A 19,327-nucleotide genomic window follows, 5' to 3' on the forward strand; every position below is an offset into this window, starting at 1 on the left:
TATATTTTTTTTATTTATATTTCTAATTCTTTTTATTCTTATGGAATTAATTATCTTATTAATCAAATTATAATAATTTTTTAATGGACATATATTTATTTTCATTACTTTTTGTCTCTTATTCTATTTTATTTTCATATTTTTTATTTTGATTAACACATCAATATATTTTTAAAAAATGATAACAGTATTTTAATATGTTATTATTATTTTAAAAATTTATTTATTTTTTTATATTATTAATTTTATTGGTTCGGGACACTAATTTAATTTATGTTTGGTTGTAAGGTTGATACTTCTTCTTTTCGGAAAAAGGAAAGAAACAAAATAAAGGCCCATGATGTGGTAAGTGGACTGGAGTCGACCTTAAACGCTAGAATTCGGTGACGTATTGACTCTCTTTCACTCTCTCTTTTCGATAGAAAGAGGGTCGAATTGAAATCTGTCTCTTTCTCTCTCTCTCTCTCTGTAGAACCAGAGGTCGCCGTCTTTTTTCTTTTTCCCTAGTTTCTCACCGGTAAGCCCTATGATTTTATCTTTCAATTTGTCTCGAATTTGAAATTTGAGATAGCATTTTTCTCTCTATCAATAATTCGATTTCTAGGGTTATTTTCTTGTTTGTTTCTGTTTCCCCTATTTGTTTCCCTTCAGTTTCTAGGGTTTCGCTGTTGCTGTTATCTGTTGTTTACCTCTTGTAATTAACACTGCAATAATAATCAACGGTCTGAGATTTATTACTCTAGTATTTTCTCTCAGATCTAAAGTCGGGAAATTTGTTTGCTATCTTAAGAAGAATTTGGATTAGGGTTTTTAGGAGAGGAACTTTAGGCTTTGATTGGGAGCTGGTGTTAAGGTATTTGCTTTATTTGTTGTTTTCTATATTTATATATATGGCGGCTGGGAGACATGGTGGTTATCATGATAATGAATTCCCTAAGAGGGAGTTTGCCTATTCTAAAGAGGATTATGATAGAATTGGGAATGGTAATCGTGAGAATGAGCGACCGGGTCGAGTTCGTGATGTAAGAGATAGAGGTAGAGTTAGACAGAAGGATATTAAAGAGAGAGAAGTTGTCAATGGTGGGTACCGGTCCTCTTCTAGTAGGACTGATTCAGGTGGTAGCAGCGGTGGCAGCGGTGGTGATGTGCATGCTGGACCTAGGAGATGTGAGTTTGCTGCTAGGGCTATAGATAGGGAGCCAGGTGAATTGTCTAGTGAGAGTGGGTCTGATGATGCTATTGAGTATGAATTACAGGTTAATAAAAATAAAGATAGTGAAGTTTCGACAATACTAGAGAATGGGATTCGAAATCCTATGGAGAAGAAGAGGAAGTTCTCTCCTATAGTTTGGGATAGAGATGACAAAGAAGTTACTAATTCTTCAAAAAGTAGAGTTTCTCCAGCAGTTCCCACTCTCCCTCCGCCACCTCCTCTCCCTAAGGCATATCGCAAGTCTCCCAATGTTATTTTAGATGGGGGGTTGGAGATTTCTCCTACTAAGAGTAGCAGTAACCAGAATTTGAGGTTCTCTTCACCAGTCAAGGATACAGTGGCTAAAGGGCTGCTTAGGTATTCTGCATCTGAATCTCCTGTGGGACTGGCTGCCTTGCCTTTGGAGGAGCGACAATTTGGCAATGATCATGAAGCTGAGCTGATAGAAGATGATGATTATGTACCAACTCGGAATATATCATCTTCTAGATGGGCTGCTGGGAACAATTCTCCTATTGATGAGGGTGAAATTGTAGATGATCAGGAAATGCCTAAAAGAAGGAAGAAGTCTCATCTGGAGTCCTTGGATTTCAGACTACGCAATAGGTCATCAACTCCTGACCTTGGAGACCTTAAAATAGAAGGTTCAGATGGAGCTAAAGTGAGATCATCCGAGTCTGACGAGCTCGCTCGTGCTAGGTCATTGAGTGGGGATGATTATCTGGGTAATGATACTGACAAGGATGATTACATGGAGACTGATGAAGAAAATGATGATAGAAGTGGCCATTCTGATAGAAACTCTGAGAATGAAAATGATTCTCGTGCCACACCAGAGCCTGCAGGTCCTCCTCAAAGAAGTGTAAACATGCTTCTCGGCTGTAGGAGTGTAGATGAGTTTGAGAGGTTAAATAAGATAGACGAAGGCACTTATGGGGTTGTATATAGAGCTAAAGATAAGAAGACCGGAGAAATTGTAGCATTGAAGAAGGTAAAAATGGAGAAAGAACGTGAAGGTTTTCCATTAACATCTCTTAGGGAAATAAATATTCTTCTTTCATTTCATCACCCTTCAATTGTTGATGTAAAAGAAGTTGTTGTAGGGAGTAACCTTGATAGCATTTTTATGGTCATGGAATACATGGAGCATGATCTTAAAGGCTTAATGGAGTCTATGAAGCAGCCATTTAGCCAGAGCGAAGTTAAATGCTTAATGCTCCAGTTATTGGAGGGTGTTAAGTATTTGCACGATAACTGGGTCCTTCATCGAGATTTGAAGACATCAAATTTGCTTTTGAATAATCGGGGTGAGTTGAAAATCTGTGACTTCGGGTTGGCTCGTCAGTATGGAAGTCCATTGAAACCGTATACTCATTTGGTTGTTACTCTTTGGTATAGGTAAGCTGCAATTGCACACTTCTTTGAATTTTTGCGTAGTCAACTCTTCTGTTTGTCTGTTGCGTGGTCTATATTTTTTTGGACTAGATTGGGATATTAAGTTAAGTTATCTCATTTTATTGCTGGTAGTCAATGATTCTAAACTTGTTTCTAGCTAATAATTTGGGTGGAGAATTTTGGTTGGTAGCTCTAGTGATGTAATAATTATGTGAGTATTTTGTTACTCTTTGCCTCTTCGAGCATACTCTGATTTCTTTTCTGCATTGCCAAACAAAAGTATGATTCAGCTAGTTGTTATATTTTTTTGGTCCTTTACCTTCAGTATGCCTGATCTTTAATGTCATTCTTGATACATTCTTGAAGCATGTGTCTTCCATTCAGAGTCAAATGTTTGATTATATTAGTTAATGTCAGGGCGCCTGAACTTCTTTTGGGAGCCAAACAATATTCAACAGCAATTGACATGTGGTCGCTAGGTTGTATTATGGCTGAACTTCTGTCGAAGGAACCCCTTTTCAATGGGAAAACAGAGTTTGATCAACTTGATAAGGTAATTGCACAAGTAATAGGTGATAAATGTACAGGATAAACCTGTTTGCTGATTTACATTTACCTTCCGTTTCTTGGTAGCCATCTAGTTGTGAATTGCTGCTATTTATTGTTTTCTGGTCTTCATCTTGACCACCTTATGAACCATAATTTGTTCCATTTTCTGGGTTGCAGATTTTCCGAATACTTGGTACACCAAATGAGACAATCTGGCCTGGGTTCTCCAAATTGCCTGGTGTTAAGGTCAACTTTGTCAAGCATCAGTAAGTATCTAATGTTTTAGATTTGTCTTTCAGTAAATAATAATTGGTTGTTCTTATTCTGCTGCTGTTTTCCCAGGCTTCCAGCTGGGTGATTCTGGTCTGGCTATCTGGCCTCCATTGGTGACACTGTCAGCTACAAATTGATTTATTTTTTTGTACTAAATAGCTGACCTGTTCCTTTCAGGTATAACCTACTGCGCAAGAAATTCCCAGCAACATCTTTCACTGGATCACCAGTTCTTTCTGATTCTGGATTTGATTTGTTGAACAAACTTCTAACCTATGACCCTGAGAAGGTAAATGTCAAATTTAGTACTTGAATAATGGTTCGAGATTGGATTTAATAGGTATATATGGTGGCTTAGTAAGGCTGATGCATTCTGTTTTGCAGCGAATAACTGCGGAAGCTGCTATTAACCATGAGTGGTTTCGTGAAGTTCCTCTTCCCAAGTCTAAAGATTTTATGCCTACTTTTCCTGCTCAGCATGCCCAAGACAGGTACCTTGACCTTGTAGAGAGGAATTAGGTAAAAATGTCAGTTATTTAACTTGTGTGTAGATGAATTCATTCATTTCTTTAAATGTTATACTTAGGCGTCTGCGAAGAATATTGAAGAGTCCGGATCCTTTGGAAGAGCAGCGCAGAAAGGAGCTGCAACAAGGGGAATTGGGGACGGGTGGTTTATTTGGCTAAGACATCTTGTCTATTAATATCCATGCTTTGGTTTCCACATTACTGGCGCAGGATGAGGTTGAGGTGAGAGATAAACATTCAAAGGAAGTTGCAAACATTGTCGCGCAGACGATATTCATACTTTTTTTAGCAGGCACCTGTGGTCATTTGGGCGGAGAAATATTTGCCTCCTGCCGCCCAAGATATCATGGCCTTTCATCTTGAAAATCAGTTTCAGCTGATACTTGTGTATGTAACATAATTTTGTTGGTATATTGTAAACAATTTTATTAAATTTGGTTTGAAGTTTAGAACAGTATTAATATACTTGCTACTATCATTTCCAGCATGTTTTTTTATTATTTAATTTTCACATTGTGTTTGCAAGAGGCAGTTGGTGTGAAGTGGAGGAGACGTTCTTAGCTTTTCATTGACGAAGAAATAGACCGTAATCATAGTACACCAAAAGGTAATCTACAATACGATATTTAAATGATTAAGTATTGGATTTGTAAAAATGGACGACCGAAGTGTGTATCAGCACTAGCTGAAATCTCAGTTCTTTATTATGCTTGTTATGATATAATTCTTAGCTTGAACAAATTTATTTTTGGGAGAAACTTGGAAAGAGAATGGTGACTCTGGTGTTGCCTACATGGCAGCTTTTACTTCATCTTATAAGCTCTTTGTTTAGTTAATTGATCTGGAATTTGTAGTTACAGTGAGAAGATCTGTTTCTTTTTCTTGTTTGGAGTAATCTTAGTTCTTATTGACTGCTTTGCTGCTCAATGATAGTGACACTTAAATTGTTGAGGTGCTGTTTTGTGGATGTTTACAGGTGATATAGGTTCTCCACAGCTTTTTCTTACTAGTATTACCATCTTCTTTTGGTGGTAGGCTGGAGGTTTAGAAAACATGATGATGATTAATTAGGTGCCATATGTCACTTAGTTTTGTATGGATGGAGCATCTTCATGTTCTTTTCTATAAGAATTTAATAACAGCATTGCATTAAAGAATGGCCAGTCATGTGAATTTTGTTGCCAGAAATTCGAACGCTTCTATTTGGGATTCTAACCCACCTTTTAGTTTTTGGACATGTTTGATGTTTATGCTTGTGCTTTTCAGTACTATAGTTTCACTCTGATTTTAGTTGCTTCAGTGCCCTGTCAAGTGGAATTAATAGTTGCTGCCTTCATATGCTGAACATGAACAACTGTTTAGCTCTTTCTTTTCTTTTGCTTTCTATTGATGTGACAACGTTGGAGCATTGATCAACTGGAACTTTTTTATGACATTGCCTGTGAATGTCACTGCAGTATCAAAGCAATTCAAGAGGTTATCGAAACTGGATTTTATAGAACTTTCAATTAGTTGTCTGCAGGCTCACTAGAGGTACAATACAAACTTGGTTTGTTCTTATGTGTGGATTAATCTTGACTTATCTCTTCATACTTGAACTCTTAGCGGTTGCTGTTCTTGTGCTTGGGTTTTCGGATATGTTAGTCGGGTTGTGGTGACATGAACACTCTTTTTGTTACCCCCATGCTGTCTCCTGCTGAAGTTGATCAAACTTCTGAATGGCATTAGGTTTTGCATGTAGGACATCTACATGCATGGTGTTGGATTTATAATCGAATGAATCATTTATTGATTTAACATCTGTAAGGATGGAGTTCTTTTATTCGAACTTCTAATGGTGTCCAGTTGGACAGAAGCCATGTTACTGTATGATTTATGGATAGCAATTGGATGTTTAGGGCAAGGATGAATTGGCTTTTATGGATCACTTTGCCATTAATGTAGTAAAAAACCGAGCTTGTTGCCTTTTCCAATGAGTTACTGCTTGCTCGATCATCCCAACTAGGCGAAACATCATATCCAATGAGTATATCAAATCCAAATCCAACAAGCTGAATGGAGGAGCCTATTGATTTGTTCATGTTGGTTTGGAGGGATGAAAGAGTGACCACCTCAATTCTGGAATTTGAAGAGAAAATTCTGCCTGCGAGCTAAAAGAAGTGGCTCTCTTATACGAGTGATGGGCAGTCCCCAGTTCTTCAACGAGTGATGAGCAGTCCTCACAAAGTACTTTGCACATTGACAAGCTCACCTGGCAGCAGTGTGCATTGCCTGCGTAAATACCTTTCAACTTGTCTATAGCTAATCTAACAACTGAATTCTCTCGTGGATGCCTTGAGAAGCAATGACTTTTTACTTGGGTGCTTACAATTGCTTCTATAGCACACTAGTTTTTTAGAGTGTGCTTAGTTGTTTAATTGTCCGCAGGCACTAATGAATGATTTTCAAAGCATAGATGGTGACCAGAGGGTGGTTTTAACCTATTGTTGCAAATATGTCCCCTATTGTTCTTCATAAAGTCCCATGCATAATGAGAAATCCTGGATTCGGCGATTGAACCTGTCCTGGAAATTAACTTTGATTTGAGGAAATTTGTCAGCTTTTTAAAGTTGTAATTTAATCTGGTGATGGGTTGATAAGTTATGGCAAACTCTGTTTGAATCGTTAGAATCTTGCTTAATCAATGGGAGAAAACCTAACATTCCAACAAGCACGGAGAAAAAGAGTCATAATTGGAGAAACATTTTAAATATACTCTATTGCCTATTTAGGATTCTAATGTGAAATTTTATCTCTAGCTTGAGAGGATTGCGAACAGGTTAATAAATAAACTCCACGTTGGTCGAAACATTTCCAGAAAGAATATTTTATCAGAGAAATGTGATCTCTATTTCATAAATAAATTATGAGACCTGATATACTTTCAAGGGAGACACTCTCCAACACGAGATCATCAAAACAACCTCGCACGCTTCATTTTCTTGAGCAGCTTAATTCTACTGCCTTCTGTTTTCTTCTATTGTGATGCCTGTTACCGCAGTCATGAAAACTATATACTCAGTCTGTGTTGTTTAGGTAACATATTTTAGCTGTTGGAAGATGGCGTTAAGCCTCACAAGATCAGGGACATGCTTGCCAGTTTTCTTTCATCAGCAGCTGGATTAATATCGCTTGTAAATCGGCGAAGATGAAATACATCCCTTTGCTCAATATTTTTTTGTTTTTGGTTTTTCCTTGCAAATCCTACACTATGTACTTCCAGAGAAAGTGAAACGTAATTCAAGAGAACTTGTTTTTGATGTCTCAAAGATGGCCAAACTCAACGCTAGCTAGAAGACATTAGAACTCTACATTTCCTAAAGCTTATTACTAAATAAACTCAATACTTCATGCCATTTAAGCTGTTTGAAACGATGGCTAGAGATGAAAATGAAATAGCAATATTGATGATAAGTTGATCTTTCATTGATGATTCATAACTTTATTAACTTATTTCACATTAAGGGGAGATGAATTAATCCCATAATAGACATTTATTGTTGTCTTTCGCTTAAACCCTCAACAACCTGCCCAAAAAAAAGCACTGATCTATTATGGCCATTGTCCTTTTCTCAGTGCTCTGATTCCTGCTTGAAGTGTTTAAGATTCATTATTTCCTTAAGCTATCGTTCTATTATACAATTGTACAATATGTGAATTGGATAATGCTTTGACATTGGAAGACTAATGAACTTATTATAATCACAACTATCGCAAAAGTTGATGTATAATGATGTCTTGCTGATTCTGACAACATTCTTTCCTTTTCTTAATTAATTTTAATAATTCTACAGTAGCTTGAAGATAATAACAAGAGTCTTTCTCTCTGTATGGTAATTATAATTTTGTTCTTTTCGCTGATACCAGTATCCAAGACGAAAAGTGATCAATATTTGAATCCTGAGATTGAGTTAAATATTCATTAGCCTTTACAGGATGACATCTGCACGTGTACAGGTTGCTTCTCTAAATTAAATATTCATTATTCTATACTGGACGCAACCTGCATGTGTAAGAACAGACGTAATTTAATAAAAACAAAAACATCGCCTTGCACTCCTAGCTAGGAATTCACTTGCAAATCACATAGACACAAGAGGCAGGCTCAAGAATGAATCCTGACATGAGACCTGAGATAGTTTCCAGGGAGATGGTTAAACCATCTTCTCCAACACCAGATCATCAAAGGATCCATACCCTTTGTTTCTTTGAGCAGCTCAATTCTACCGTCTAGATGCCTTTTGTTTTCTTTTACTCTAGTGAGGCCTGTGATCATGATCGCTCTAGTAAGATTTCCAATAAATCCTTTCAGCTCAAAGAATCCGTATCTGCAACTCTATCCAAATATTACACACTAGCAGGAAGGATCAAAGACAGTGTAACTATCGATTGCAACGGTCAAGGGTTGAATTTCTAGAAGCACGAACCAAGTTGAACCTGTCTGATGTTCTCAAGTACCCTAGTCGTGAAACTATAAAACTGTTGCTTCCTGATAATCTACAGTACAAAGATCCATTCTTGAGCAGTCTCATGATTCTTCAGATCACCTATTTTGGCTGCAGGTGGAATGGTGTTGACCCTGTACTTTTCTCAGAAGATCACGGACATGGCAGGCCAGTGTTTGTTCGTCAACAGCTGGGCCGCGATCGCTCGTAATTCGGCCGAAGATGAAATCATCCCTTTGTTCAATTTGGGTTTTCTATATCCATCCACTGAGTTACCAATCCTATCGTATCAACTTCCAGAGCAACTGAAATTTATTTCAAGAAGACTTGTTTTGGATGCCTCAAAGCTAGCTAAACTCAAGGCTGCAGTGCCAAACAAAGTTCAGAATTCAACAAGAGTGGAAGTAGTGACTACTGCTGTGTAAATCTGCTGTGTCTGAAGCTAGAGCAATATCAGGATCCTCAAAGCCGGCTATTTTGCATCAAGCAATACATTTGCGTTCTAGGGTGTCTCCTCCAGTGCCAAGAAATTCCATGGGGTGTTTTACTGGGATCTTTCCAGTGTCAATTGCGGATGATAGTGAGATAGAGTTAGCTCTGTTGGTCAATAAGTTCAGGCAAGTGAAGACTGAATTTTGCAATAACTTGAAAGATATTGATCCTGAAGAATTTTATTCCCTTATTTTGGAGAGGTCTTCAGGAGTAAGAGAATGTAAGAGTAAGGATTCGTACATGTGCAGCCGCTGGTGTAGTTTCCCTGCATACGAAGCAGATTTTTTGGATGGGGAAAGCCAGTGAGGGTGACTCATCCTAGTTTAGATGCAAGGAATATTATTTCTATGATGGATACAACCACAGGTAATGGAATTGAAGCGTTTGTTTCACTAGAAGAAAAAGAGATGGCTGTGTTTGAGCGTGATGAGGAGCTTCTAGCATTTGCCAAGATTAATCCGAGTGTCTTATACTCTCATAGCTCGAGAAAAGTGATAGCTTTGCCACGATACCCAATGTAATTGTAAAAAAATGTAAAAAAAGAAGATGGTAGTTTTTCTTTAATAATTATATGTTCTCTATGTCTTTAGTTTATTACTTTAGTTAGGTTCCTGTATGGAGTCACTGTTTTAACGTATGAATCTCCAATGCAAGTGTTGTCGGTGCAGGTTGGCCACATTGTTAGGAACAGGTGCTTTCTCTATATATTAGCAGCTTGGTAAGGGTCCTGCCTACCACTGAAAATTCTGTAAGAGTCACTGGACGCTTTAAATTAACCTTAAATATATATCGATAAAAAAAAAAATTATATACTAAGATGGCTGTAATTATCGGCCATATATGGTATTGTATCGCATTTATGACAAGATGCGAGGTTGAGAGAGCAACGTGAATAAAAAGAAGCTAGCCTGATATGGTTGTTTTCTGATTTTTTTCAAATGTGTCGCAGACTCTTCAGGTTTTCCATTCAGCTATTTTTTGGGTAGGCGATTTTGCAGGGCTAAGACAGGGTAAGGTTTTTCTGAATGTTAAATTTGTTTATAGAAAAAGAAACTGTATTATTCAGAAACAATAAATTTCAAATCCTGCACTGTATAAACGTTTCAGGTGGTTTGTAACTTGTAAGGGAAAAAAAGAGGTAGTGTGCAAACAACTATTCTCCATTACATTTCAGTATCCTACTGTACAAGGCCAATTTTTCAAATATATATACAAATGTTTTGCATGCATGTTCCCTTTGAGGCCTAATGATGTACTTCTTGTTATTATTATTATTAAACGTCAGCATTAGGGTTGCAAAATGGAATCATCTTCCTTGTTTTCCTTCGAGTTTGTAACTTTAATGGTTGAATGAATAATGATGATTACTGAACCATAGACCTGGTAATTATATTTTCAGAACTTTATTATAATTTTTGCTACTTGTCTTCACCAGTACGTTCTTAGGATTCTATTCTTCAAATGATGTCAATACTGGATTTTAGATCGAAATGGCTGTTTTGCATGAAGATGTGTCTCTGTCAAGCTTCAACTGTGGAGTTCTGAGAAACTTCAAAAAGGTGAGTTCAAGGCTGTGTTTTCTTTAAGAAAAACCACAAAAGCTTTTGGATTGGAATACTCATTTTTATATTATAATGCAATCATTTAATTGGAAGATGTTTAGAATTATGTATACTTATTGGATAAATAGCCAAAACCAAAGGCCTACTTTAGTCAAAATATGGTGTCTGTGATCGGTTAGGAAATCACACCCTTGTTATTTGGTTCAATTTGTCTTTTCTCTTTCTAAAAAAATTTTAAAAATATAATTATTTTCATTGATTTGCCACCTCCCTATACTTTAAAAAATATTTGATCATTTTCACGAATCTATCATCATTATTAAAATTTATCAACTTGGTCCACCATCTTTGCATATTTTATCATATCTACCTACAATCATTTTGGCATGTGTCACTCATAACATGGCATGCACATGTGACTTATTTGTTTGACTACATAGCTTACAACTTAAAAAAGTTCAAAACTCACCGTTTTATACTTAAATAAAGGGAAGGGAAAACCATCCCAACTATCCGACCTTTTATCATTTTTTCAAATATATCCTCACCTTATAATTTTATCTTTTTGGTCAATCATCTTTGCGACCTATATCAAATTTATCCAAATTATTTTAGACGTATGCCTATGATGACATAGTATGCAGATGTGTATTTTTATTATCAACATATATCAGTTTGCTCAAAAGGAAAAGAAAAGATGGTCGGATCCTCTAGGACATAATAGCAAAGACTAGTAAGAATGCAACTTTTGTGATTCAAGATGGGCAATATGTTCTGCCAAAGGCTTTCCAGTAGTTTAAGAAGTTGCCATAATATTACATGGTGCATATGTGTACTGCAAACAACACTAAAGCATTTGCTTTTTATTTAAGTTCATTGGGCAAACATATATAATGTAGACAATATTGACTCGAACAACTTTTTATAGAATTTTTATCTGAAATTAATATTATTTTTGTCTGAATTTATTTAATGTCATCATAGGCATATGCCTGAAACAATTTGGATAGATTTAATATAGAATGCAAAGATAATGGACTAAAAAGATAAAATTATAAAGTAAGAGTATATCTAAAAAAGTCGTGAAAGGTCGTGGTAGTTATGATAATTTTTCCTTCATCTTATTTAAGCATAAAATAGTGAGTTTTGAGCTTTTTTAAATTGTAAACCATGTAGTCAAATAAATAAGCCACATGTGTATGCAATGTCATGAGTGGCACACGTCAAAATGATTGTGGGCAGATATGATACAATACGCAAAAATGGTGGATCAAATTGATAAATTGTAAAGGTGAGAGTAGATTCGCAAAAATGATCACAAATCGGAGTATATGAGATAAAAAAGAAGAGATGATGCTAAGAAAATAAGAAAAAAAGAGATGTTAATTTAGATAAATGAAGTGATGCACACCTTGGATTAAAAAAAGAAAAAACAAATAAATAAATGCCAGCGGATGCAGACAGAATTTTTCATTGTTTAATTATAAATCATTGTCATTTGCAATAATTTATGATTAAACCAATAATGTCATAAAAGAAACAAACATCTTTGTTGCATTCCTGGCCTCAGTAATGTCTGTTTGTTCAATGAAATTGATTCCTATTCCAAGGGTTGAGATTCCTTTCTCGACATAATCAAAATGGCTTATTAGCCTTTCAAATTTAAATATATTGAGAAGTTAAGGACTTATAATTTTCTATAAAGTCAAGTCTCATGGGTAGTATTGGTAAAGCCATTGGCCTCTTCAACATCAAGCAAAACACAAATTAATTTTTAACCATGAAATCTGAGATAGTGTCCAGTGAAATCATTAAACCATCTTCTGCATCGCCAAATCGTCCAAGAATTCACCATCTCTCTTTCTTTGATCAGATAAGTTCTTGCATCTATATTCCAGTCATTTTCTTCTATCCTAAACAGCAGTTATCTCATAACCCAATTGATGATGACATTGTTCATAAGTCCACTCTTCTCAAAGAATCTTTGTCTTTAACTTTATCCCACTACTACCCACTAGCAGGAAGGATCAAAGATGATCTCACAATAGACTGCAACGATAAAGGGGTCGAATTTCTTGAAGCCAGAATGAGAAGTAATTTGTCTGAAATCCTGAAGCATCCTGATGACAGTACATTGAAATCCTTGTTTCCTGGCGATCTACAGTATAAAGATCCGATCCTAAGCAGTCTCTTGATTGTTCAGTCGACCTTCTTTGATTGCGGAGGAATGGCAGTAGCTGTCTGCATATCTCACAAAATCTCGGATATTGCTAGCATGTGTTATTTTATCAACCACTGGGCCGCCATAGCATGTAGCCAGGGCGAAAAGTTGTGTCCCGAGTTCAATTTAGGGTCTTTATATCCACCCATTGATTTACCAGTTACGGAAACTTATCAAGGTGAGAAAGTAAAATGCGTTTCAAGAAGACTCGTATTTGATGCATTGAAGATAGCTAAATTGAAGGAAATGGTAGCAAAAGAAGTTTCAAACCCAACACGAGTGGAAGTAGTGAGTGCAATTCTATATAGATCGGCCATTTCTGCAGCTAGATTGAGATCAGGATCCTCAAAGCCGACTGCTATGCATAACGCAGCGAATTTGCGTCCGCGAGTACTTCCTCCACTGCCAGAATGCTCTGCAGGAAATATAAGTGGAACATTTTCTGTAACAACAATGGAGGATAGCGTGATAGAGTTAGTTCAGTTGGCAAGTGAGGTCAAGAAAGAAAAGACTGAATACTGCAATTCCTGCGGGCAAAAATTTAGTGCGGAAGAACTGTGCGCGTTTGTTTTGGATGCTTCCGTAGGGCTAAGACTGTGCCATGGAAAAGATCAAGATGTGTACTTATGTAGTAGCTTTTGCAGGTACCCTTTTTACGATGCAGATTTCGGATGGGGAAAACCAGGATGGGTGACTGTTGCTAGTTGTGAAGTGAAGAATGTTATTATTCTAATGGATACAAAATGTGGAGATGGGATTGAAGCATATGTAACTTTGGAAGAACAAGAAATGGATTTGTTTGAGAATGATGAGGAGCTTCTTTGTTTTGCCTGTATCAATCCATGTGTCCTGCCAGAAAGTAATTCACATTGAGACTCATTATTTTACATTGATTCCATGTAAATTTCGTTCAAGTTGCGTACAAGCAGAAGGCCACAAGGACAAAGTCTATTGTACAAGCTGAAGGCAATTAAGGACTTACATGATTGATTGGTGTCTCTGATTTCTGCAAATTACAATAATAATTAATAGGGCCTGTTTGCTGTAATTTCTGTTACTTTTTTTTTTTAATTTCTGAATTTTAAATTTTAAATATAAATTTTACAAAATAGTCTGACAAAGATTAAGAAATAATTTTACAAAAATATAATATTTTACTAATAATATTTTGTTCTAAAAACTAATCAACAAAAACAAATAATGGGATAGAAAACTGATAGACTTTGAGAAAAAAAACACAATTTAAATTATGATCCATAAACAGAGCTAAGCTTGCTACTATCAATATGATGTATACCAAATACATATGGTGTTGGTAAGAATTAAGCATTGTTTGACATCAGATATATGGAAGAATTAATTAGCCATTGTTTAATTATATACTAACTTGTACCATACTGTATCTGTTACTTTTTATTTTAAGTATAAATATTTTCAGTTAATAAAATATATATTAAACCCTTTTATTTTAAAGAATATTTGTGCAAGATGATTGAGATCATAAGAAAAGATACAATTAAAACATGTTGTTCTCCTACTCCCAATGACCTCGAAATTTTCAAGTTTTCTCTTCTTAATCAGTTTACTCCAATTACTTACACACCAATAATTTAGATCACCATGCGAATACTACTGAAACATCTCTGAATCTAAAGAAATAACTCATTTTTATCCACTTGCAGGCCGACTCAAAGATAATACCTCTTTAGATTGTGGTGACCAGGGAGCTCAATTTATCCAAGCACGATTCAATTGTCTTCTTTCGGAAAATTCTCAAGAATCCTGACGCTCTAAGTCCTTAGCCATTGTTGCCCGAACCATACCTATAGAATCTCTTGAAGCAGTAACTGCCAATCTATTACTTGTCCAAGCTACTTCCTTTGAGTGTGGTGGATTAGCAGTTGGAATTTGTATCTCACACAAGATGGCAGATGCTGCGACAGTAACCACATTCACCAAGGGCTGCTCTGCCACCGCTAACAGCTCGAGTAAGGTAATGTTTCCTGTATTCATGGGAGCATCTATTTTCCCACCTTTAGACACGTACATCTCAATTCCAAGGACCCCAGTTTACTACTGCAACAAAAGCACATTACTAGAAGATTTGTGTTTACTGCCTCAAAGATTGCTGCTCTTAGGGCTAAAGTCTTCAGTATAATCTTGCCAAACCCAACAAGGGTAGAAGCTGTTTCGGGAATTTTATAGAAAAGTGCAGTGACTGCATCAAGAATAAGATTTGGACATTCTAAACCACCTAAATTGTTCTAGTGCTTTTGCTCTGAACTCGCGTACAAGGTTCCTGCCGCCTTACCTGAAAGCTCGGCAGGTATTTCATACTATTTATAAACATAATTAATTTTTGATAAAAAATTTTAAAAAATAAGACACACGTATAATTTTTTTAAATATATACAAATAATATTATTAAAATAATTAATTAAACTCCATTTATATGAAATAAACTAGTTTTTGTTATTATATCGATTAAAATTTAAATAATTATAAATTATATTAATATTATAAATATATACTTTATTTTGCGGGTCCTTTATATGCCGTGTCCTAAATTTTTAGAATTAACTATACTAATAAACTAGTTTGGTTCTGACATACTAAGCATGTTTGTTTTGGATGCTTCCGTAGGGTTACGGTCGTGCCAGCCATGGAAAAGATCGAGATGTCACAGTTCTGTAGTGAAGAATGTTAGCAGTGCCAGTCCCTGAATTTAGATTTATATGTACTTTCCATTGATGTCTTTGGATTTTAATACCAACTTTTTCTTAACTCTTACAAAGAATCTCATTAAATAATTTCAAATGAATTCTTAATTGAACTGACCTCTAAATAGTTCACAAATAACTTGATTCATTTGCCTTTTAGAAAAAAGAAAAAGAAAAATAGAGCTCTACTAAACAAAAGATAGGTCTCTTTCTCCCAAGACTGATCAGAAACACAGAGACAAGTTATTATTATTATTATTTTTTTCATAATTGCCAAGCTAATGGTTTTCCAAATAAAAAGAAAAATCAGCTTTAGTATCTCCTTCCAAGAAATTCAACATCATCAATAAAAGAACAAATATATGATGAAGCTTATGTCCATTTTTGTGAGTAGAGATGGACCAATAATATGCATTAATAATTGGGTTTGGTATTGTCTTATATTTTGCTAATTCTTTAAGCCAGCGGTTTGCCTGTTTCTATCATGACCTAATTTATAATCATTTTATTCTAATGTTTTCAATAATACATTTACTTAATTATGTATTAATATGATTTTCCTGGTAAATATAGGATCTTATAAGGTTGATTAGCAAACACATAAATAATAAAGAAAGCTTGGAGAATAACATTTAGCAATATGAACCAAACTAATTCTTTGAATTGTTTTAAGACCATTATTGTGTAATTCTTGCAAGACCTTTCAAATTTAATTCCCATGACTTCTATTTCATTTCTTTTCTTTCAAGTCCATAATACAATAATTGAGCATTTCTTAATTTGAATTTTATGGAAAATATTAATTTTTCTGTTTTGTTGTGTAAATACTTATTTTCTCCTTATGATAAAGAATAACTTTTTTTTTTCTTTTAGAGTCTTAAAATCAAGTTGTTAAATTAACTATAATAAAATAGATCACTTGTCAATTTTTATTATTATTATTTTTTTTTGCAAACCCCATTTTGAGAGCTCATGATCAGTTTAGCATTGCTTATTTTCAGTTTTTTTTTATAACTGCTTTTTAAAATTCAAATCTTGTGAGAAGCATAATAGATCATGACGGTTTTAAATATAAATATTTAAAAAAATAATAAAAATAAAATTTAAAACTTAAAATTTTAAAGACTAGCATAAATAGTAAACTGGCTCTTCAATAGCTAGATTGTTTAGTAACCATCCGTTCTATGATAATTTGTTTCAGACTGGATAATAATTTGTTTTAAAAAATAAAAATTAAGTAACACAGAGTGTTTAACTCGTGATTTATATAAAACTATTTAAATATCAATTTGCTATATTTAAAACTGTATATTCTTCTAACTTGACTAAGATTTCGAGTTTGAATCTTGAGTATTCAGTTAGTATTAAAATTTTTGAAAAAATGTTCTGCCATCCACAAGAAAAAGTTACCATCTTGCTATCTAAAAAAATAGCAATTCAATTATATATATATATATATATATATATATATATAAAATTGTACAACCTTGCAAATTAATTGGAGATTTCTTTTCCTTTTAGTTTTTATGTGAAAAAGGATTTAATCATAAAAGGTTTCATGATTACCTTTCTTGCCTTCCAAAAAAACTTTTATAAACAAAGGCAAGAAAAAAAAAAAATGGCAAAGTCAAGCTAAACAACAGTTATCTGGTTTATATGCCAAAGCCGGACAACAATATAAAATAAGAAGCAGGCCAGGCATAATGTTTTAGATGACATGTGAAGATAGGGAATTATGAAAACTTTCTATAATTTGTGAAACTATAAGAAACTCAATGTTTGAGGTATTTATTTTTAAACTATAAGATTATAAGATATATATATATATTCCACTTGCGCTGGGTTTTCCATTTTCTTTTGTTTGAAATCTTTATAAGATAACAATACAACCATATTACACCTGCACATTCTCAAGGTTCTTGGTATCATATTAATTTCCTAATAACAGGATTAAGATGGCTATGGCTACCAAAGTTGAGATCATACAAAAAGATACTATCAAACCATCTTCTCCTACTCCTCATGACCTCAAAATTCTCAAGCTTTCTCTTCTTGATCAGTTCATTCCCATTACTTACACATCACTACTTCTCTTTTACCCTATAAATTATGGTGATGATAATTTAGATCACCATGCCAGTACAAGTGAAAAATCTCTGAAGCTAAAGAAATCATTATCTGAAACCTTAACTCATTTTCACCCACTTGCAGGCAGGCTCAGGGATAATACCTCTGTAGCTTGTGATGATCAGGGTGCCGAATTTATCGAAGCGCGAGTCAATTGTCTTCTTTCAGAACTTCTGAAGAACCCTGACGCTCAAGTCCTGAGCCAATTCTTGCCTGCACCAATTGAATCTCCTGAAGCAGCAACCGGAAATCTATTACTTGTACAAGCTACTTTCTTTGATTGTGGCGGATTGGCAGTGGGGATTTGTATCTCCCACAAGATGGCTGATGCTGCGACATTAACCACATTCATCAGGTGCTGGTCTGCAACCGCTACTGACAGAAGTAAGATACTGAACCCTGTATTCATGGGTGCATCTATTTTTCCACCTATAGACATCTCAATTCCAAGGACCCCAGTTGAGCTAATGCAACAGAAATGCGTCACAAGAAGGTTTGTGTTCGCTGCCCCAAAGATTGCCGCACTGAGGGCTAAAGTCGCCAGTACAACCGTGCCGGACCCGACAAGAGTAGAAGCTGTTTCAGGAATTTTATGGAAAAGTGCAGTGACTGCATCGAGAATAAGATTTGGATATTCTAGACCATCTATTTGGTCTATTTCTGTAAACATGCGTACAAGGTTCGTGCCGCCTTTTCCTGAAAACTATGCAGGCAATTGCCTAGGACACATCGCTCCGATCTTGATGGATGGAGAGTGTGAATTCGAATTGAAAGAGCTAGTGGGCAGAGTAAGGAAAGAGATAAAAGGGTTTGGGGAAAATTATGTGAAAAAACTTCAAGGGGAGGGAGCTTTATTAGCAGTTTGTGGGTTTGCCAAGGAGTTTGGAAACCTGGCTATGAGCAATGATAATGACTTCTATATTTGCACAAGTTGGTGTAAATATGAACTGTATGATGCCGATTTTGGATGGGGAAAGCCTGTTTGGGTCGGTAATGCTAGTCACAAAGTAAGGAATGTTGCTATTCTGATGGATACAAGAGATGGTGATGGAATTGAAGTATGGTTGACTCTAGGTGAAGAAGATATGGCCTTTTTCGAATCTAATGAAGAACTTCTTGAATTTGCTGATATAAATCCTAGTGTTTCACTTCCTTGAGATGCTATGATTTAATTCTTTGTTTATGCATATAAATGGGTTCTTGTTTGTTAAATGTATGTATTTACGTCCAAATTTCCATCTGTTGCATCATAAATAATTAATTGTTTGATAAAACAGATATTGTTCTTGGATAAATGATGTCTTTCTATCTCCTTAATTGAAATACTAAGAAATTTACTTAAAAAAGATAAGACCTTATTGTTGAAGGAAAATGGGTCACAAAATATAATGGTAAAATATACCTGTGAATTATAGGGTATTGTAATTTATAATAACATAATATTTTAATGTATTTTTATTTTAATTCTTATGTAAATTTAATTATTTTTTATTAAATAAACACATAAAAATATTTAAAGAAAAATTAAATAAATTTAAATTAGGTCAATTTAATATTCACTTAAAATATAATATCATAGACCATATCTATGATATTAGTGGAGTAGTTTTGCAGTTAATTAATGCTTATTAATATTAAACCATATCTAGTCACCAATCGTGGTTGAGTTATTATAATTTATTCATTTTTTATTAATTAGCAGTAGATTGCACACGTCCATATATAGTCAAAATAGCAGTCGATAAGATCAAGCAAAGACTTCTT

The 19,327-nt window shown here is 34.9% G+C and overlaps 3 protein-coding genes and 1 pseudogene across 18 annotated transcripts; all 4 read left to right on the forward strand.

Moving 5' to 3' along the window:
- Positions 1-370: 370 nt before the first annotated feature.
- LOC8278447 (cyclin-dependent kinase G-2) lies at positions 371-6,548 on the forward strand. 16 transcript variants are annotated; one of them, XR_007216782.1, is made up of 9 exons: positions 371-517; positions 757-2,611; positions 3,026-3,161; positions 3,335-3,423; positions 3,608-3,719; positions 3,815-3,921; positions 4,017-4,344; positions 4,490-4,564; positions 5,415-6,548. XR_007216782.1 is itself a non-coding variant. In XM_002514942.4 (6 exons), exons 1-6 carry the CDS (start codon positions 891-893, stop codon positions 4,114-4,116), a joined length of 2,265 nt encoding a protein of 754 aa, XP_002514988.1. In that variant the 5' UTR covers positions 377-890; the 3' UTR covers positions 4,117-4,444. The 16 variants fall into 16 exon arrangements, 1 of the variants encoding a protein (XP_002514988.1); XR_003078395.2 differs by having other exon boundaries at positions 377-2,611; positions 5,415-5,490; positions 5,563-6,548; XR_007216781.1 differs by having other exon boundaries at positions 377-2,611; positions 5,415-5,490; positions 5,856-6,548.
- Positions 6,549-7,914: 1,366 nt separating this feature from the next.
- LOC112534093 lies at positions 7,915-9,781 on the forward strand (annotated as a pseudogene).
- Positions 9,782-12,141: 2,360 nt separating this feature from the next.
- On the forward strand, positions 12,142-13,764 carry LOC112534094 (acyltransferase Pun1). Its single transcript, XM_025156651.2, has one exon. The coding sequence runs from the start codon at positions 12,276-12,278 to the stop codon at positions 13,587-13,589; it is 1,314 nt and encodes a 437-aa protein (XP_025012419.1). The 5' UTR covers positions 12,142-12,275; the 3' UTR covers positions 13,590-13,764.
- Positions 13,765-17,277: 3,513 nt separating this feature from the next.
- Positions 17,278-18,799, forward strand: LOC8278442 (stemmadenine O-acetyltransferase). The gene has a single exon (XM_002514937.3). It carries the CDS (start codon positions 17,392-17,394, stop codon positions 18,718-18,720), a length of 1,329 nt encoding a protein of 442 aa, XP_002514983.1. The 5' UTR covers positions 17,278-17,391; the 3' UTR covers positions 18,721-18,799.
- The last annotated feature ends 528 nt before the right edge of the window (positions 18,800-19,327 follow it).

Source organism: Ricinus communis, chromosome 7 (assembly GCF_019578655.1).
Source record: "Ricinus communis isolate WT05 ecotype wild-type chromosome 7, ASM1957865v1, whole genome shotgun sequence".
Lineage (NCBI taxonomy): Eukaryota > Viridiplantae > Streptophyta > Magnoliopsida > Malpighiales > Euphorbiaceae > Ricinus > Ricinus communis.